This window comes from Gavialis gangeticus, unplaced genomic scaffold, assembly GCF_001723915.1.
Source record: "Gavialis gangeticus isolate Ggan-Ray unplaced genomic scaffold, GavGan_comp1, whole genome shotgun sequence".
NCBI classification, from domain to species: domain Eukaryota; kingdom Metazoa; phylum Chordata; order Crocodylia; family Gavialidae; genus Gavialis; species Gavialis gangeticus.
In genome coordinates, this window is record NW_017729034.1 from 33,476,840 (window position 1) to 33,481,252 (window position 4,413).

Below are 4,413 nucleotides of genomic sequence, written 5' to 3' on the forward strand. Positions count from 1 at the left end.
GGGGGGGGGTCTCCCGCACGCTCGGTTGAGGACTTGGAAGTGGAGCAGAAGTATTTCCGGTCCACTTCCAGGTCCGCTGCGGAACGTGTGGGGAACTGCCCCTCAGCTTGGCAACTGGTGCGCCTCCTGGGTCTGGCGGGGGAGACATCTGGGTTCCCCCCGCAGCTGATCGCCAAGCCAGAGAAGTGCAGGGGGATCTGCTGCCAAGCGCATGAGGGACCCCTCTGCCCTCCTGTGGGATGCTCCATCTGCCCCACCATCTCAGTATTTATAAGCTGCACATGGTACAGTAAAAGCTCTGTTATCTGGCATCCCCTGGGAATGGGGAATGCTGGATAACAAAATATGCCAGTTAATTGAGCAGCCCCAGCCTCTGCTTCTCCCACTACGTCTGGGGTATCCCTCTGCCCCTCCTGCAGCATCACTGCCCCTCCTGCAGGCCCTGCAGGACAGGGAGGCAGGCCCCGCACAGCCTATGCCCCTGGGCTGTGGGGGGGCTTGGCAGCACAGGCTGCTTTGCCCCGGGCTGTAGGGGCTTGGAGAAACCAGAAGTGCCATGGAGGGCACTTCTGGTTTCAGTTTATCTTATAAGCTGGCATGCCTGTTAGTACAGCATGCCGGCTTGTAAGATGCTGGTTAACAGAACTTTTACTGTACCTCAATATACATAGAAAAAACATATAAAGCTGTGTCTATGGCTGAATATTAAGAAGCAGATTTGGCCAAACTGAAAATCGGGACAGTGATCTGAATCAGCTAAATGAATCATTGTCCCCCGAACTGGGATGAATCCGAATCAAATACTGCCCACTTCACGCACCCCTAATGGCCATTCAAAACCAAGCACACTGACAAATATGGAAGTACAAGTCATATGATACATACTACAATGCAATGAATTGTAGTGTATTTGCTACATGTTTATGAGCGCCACTGATGTTCCAATATTGAATCCAAGTAAGTTTTGTAAAAGTGTCTATAAATTGGTTTAATTCCTGACAGATGGCCTTAAGTTCAAATGTAATTTTCAAGTTCAAATACAAAAATCACATTGTTAAAAAAAAGTCATAAATAAGGGTGTTTTATTTTATTTAGGCTGGTGTGCAGAGTCAACGTTTCCCAATTGAAATAGACAAAACTTAGGTCGTAATAACAACTTTCATTCATTTTGTGGTTCTTATATAGGAATACAAAGCTATTCAACATTCAACTTTTCAAATTGTTGCAGTCTTCTCAGACAGCTCCTAAAAATCTCAAGAAGGAAGGACAATACAAGAAGCCAAATACAGAACAACATTGAAAGTACAAGATTTTCTTAATCCACATAATTTCCCTGTGCAACTTTTTTAAGTTAGATCAAACAAGCTTCTACTGTGACACCAATTACAAAATTAGCTAAAGCAAAAAAACAATACTTTATTTTGCCTTAGACCAGTACTTTACTTGCCTGTCTGTCTGAAGCTTCCACGTCCGAGTATGCTGAGCTGCATCCCCATGGTGCTGCTGATGCAAATGTTGAGGATGCCGCCTTTGCTGCTGCTCCTGTTGGACTTCCACCCAGCATGGAGGAACAGTGGCTGAAAATCGTGGGGTCAAGGTCTCAAAGCGGGTCAATTCCACCAAGGATGTCAATGTTTCAAGGGAAAATTGTTGGTCCACCAAAAGATCAACTCCTGAATATTTGTTGAAGGAGGTAAAAAGATGTTTACTATATAGCTCATCTTTTCTAGAAGAGCCTAACCAAAATTCCAGAATTAAGCTATGCAAAACATATACTCATACTTAAGTTTTCTTTTGTTGTTTGTTTCATTTTTGTTGGTTTTTTCTTTAAAAGAAAGATTGGCTAGTTTTGAAGTCATCATACCCAAAAAAGCAAGCTTACTCAGAAAAAATGTTTAAAGTACTTGGAGCCATTCTCAGAGTTTACAGTAATGCAGATGCTCTCTGGGAATGCAGCAAATAGCAGAAAGACATCTTAACCATCTCTGCAGCTATAAACCTGGTGTTTCTTACCATGTATTGACTCACTTAGTGAAAAATTTAAACAAACATCTGTTTAGAGAAAAATGTGAAAGTTATGGAATTTCTGTGTGTTTGAAAAACCCGAAGAAATATAAATAATTTCTGAACACTGTATGTAATCTGTTCAATAAGTAAAAATTACTATATTATTATGGTGGGTTACTGGAGCCTCATAACTAAAAGAGATTCTCTCTTTGAATGTCAACAGTAGCTCCTTTAATGGAGTGTGTACCCCTCCAATCAGGTACCAGCTGAGAAAAAACTTACTTTATAGACAGTCCTATTTCAGTCTGCTTGAAGTTTTTTGCAAAGTCATGTGATTTCTCTTACATAGTAATACTGAATTGTCTGGCAAGTTAGACTATCAACAGCAAATTCAAAATGATTTTTTAAAATCAGTCAAGAAAATAAACGCATGTTGCACAGCACGTCTAGAATGTAGTTCCAATGAAAATACATTGTACTGCAATAAATTTCCTTTCCCTTCCCTGGGCCAGGGAGTTTTAAATTGGTTATCTAACAAGGACTAAAATGGTTTATTAATACATTTCCAGAAAAGAAATGATAAATTCAACTTGAAGCTAAAGTTGTAAATACACTATGAGGAAGATAAAATCCTGGTATGGACACGGACAAAAACATACTTCTATCCACCATCAGTTTATTTCAAACCTAATGTTACCTCTTAGACATTTCTGAAGTATATATTAGCAGGTCCAGAAAAACTTAGTGTTTGGTTATGTTTTACAAATGCATACCATATCCAATACCTATTCACACAGTCATTTCAAATCCATGCTAGCTGGCAAATCTCCTGGACTCAGCCAGCTGAAATTAAGACTTTACAGCCCACAACCAAAGGAAAAAGGCCTTCTTTCTTAACTGATTTTGAGACGTGCAGAAGACAGAGGCAGCAAACAACTAAAAAAAACTTGCCACATCTCAAATTTTTCTTGTTTTCACAACTTCAGCAATACATTCAGAGAATATTTTTGCCTTTCAGTAACCAGTGCATTTTTATGAACCCAAGTCCGTCATAAAGTGTGAGAATTTCAGGTTTATTTTTAAAATTTCCCTAGCTGTTTAATAATTGGGTCAAGCAATGATCCTGGTAGATTGGCTACAAATAGGTTCTTATTCAAACATAAAAAAATGTTAGTATGACAGCTGTTACTTAGTATATCAAGGCCAAACACTTCCTAAGGCAAGGCCAGCGTTTTCTAAGTTACAGCTGTGCACTTTAGTTCTATAATCCACTTAGTTTTTACTAAGATCTCTACAACAACCAGACCTAATCAAACTTAGCCAGCATCCGCTGGACCCTTTGCACAGCTTCTAGCCTATTTGGTTCAAGATCACATTAAAATGGCATTGAAATAATGTTACCCTGTTACAGAGAGTGACAGGTTCTTTGTTCCTGCATTATGATGCAGAGTTGACATTGTTTGAAAGTGTCATTTTCCTCAAAAAAAGTCATTAAAAACTATGTTATGGAATTTCTTGTTTAATAACATCAAGTATCCCATGTCAAAATAGGTTTATATTTTATAATTTAAAAGAGTTTTAAATATTTCCAGAAGTGGCAATACATTGTTTATTCTTAAAAAATTAAGAAAAAAGGATGCAATGAATTACAGGAGACTAATACATCTTCTGCCTAATATATTTTAAAATCAAAATGGTCTATTTTAAAATAACCTTAAAATCATTTTGGAGAATGCTAAGCCAATACTAGTGCTCAGTCTGCTCAGTAACATTTTCTAGTTTTATTAAATACAGAATCATAGAAGTAGGGTCGGAAAGGACCTTGTAGATCTTCAAGTCCGACCCCCAACCTGGGTGGGAGAAAAGACTGAACTCAAATGAGTCCAGCCAGGTAGGCATCAAGCCTCTTCTTAAAGATTCCCAGGGTAGAAGCCAGCACCACTTCCCTAGGAAGTTGGTTCCAGCTCCTAGCCGCCCTAACTGTGAAGTAGTTCTTGCGGATGTCTAACCTAAACCTACTCTCTAATATTTGTGTCCATTGTTCCTTGTCATGCCAGGGGGCGCTAGGGGAAACAGTGTCCCCCCTAAACCCTTCTGGTCCCCCCTAGTGAGTTTATAGACAGTCACCAGGTCCCCCCTCAGCCTCCTCTTGTGAAGGCCGAACAGATTTAGGTCCCGCAGTCTTTCAATGTAGGGTCTGCCCTGTAGTCCCTGGATCATGCGGGTGGCCCTCCTTTGGACCCTCTCAATGTTGTCCACATCCCTCCTGAAATGGGGCGCACAGAGCTGGACACAGTACTCCAGCTGTGGCCTGACCAGCGTCGCATAGAGGGGGAGGATCACCTCCCTGGATCTACTTGAGACGCATCTGTGGATGCACGACAAGGTCCGGTTAGCCCTGCCAAC

General features: G+C 40.9%; 1 protein-coding gene across 1 annotated transcript in view; it reads right to left on the reverse strand.

Moving 5' to 3' along the window:
- Window positions 1-4,413, reverse strand: part of BIRC6 (baculoviral IAP repeat containing 6) — a 414,467-nt gene that overhangs the window by 338,773 nt on the left and 71,281 nt on the right. The window contains exon 13 of the mRNA XM_019526709.1: window positions 1,448-1,673. Within this exon, the coding sequence (XP_019382254.1) occupies window positions 1,448-1,673 (226 nt within the window). The remainder of the gene's footprint in view (window positions 1-1,447; window positions 1,674-4,413) is intronic.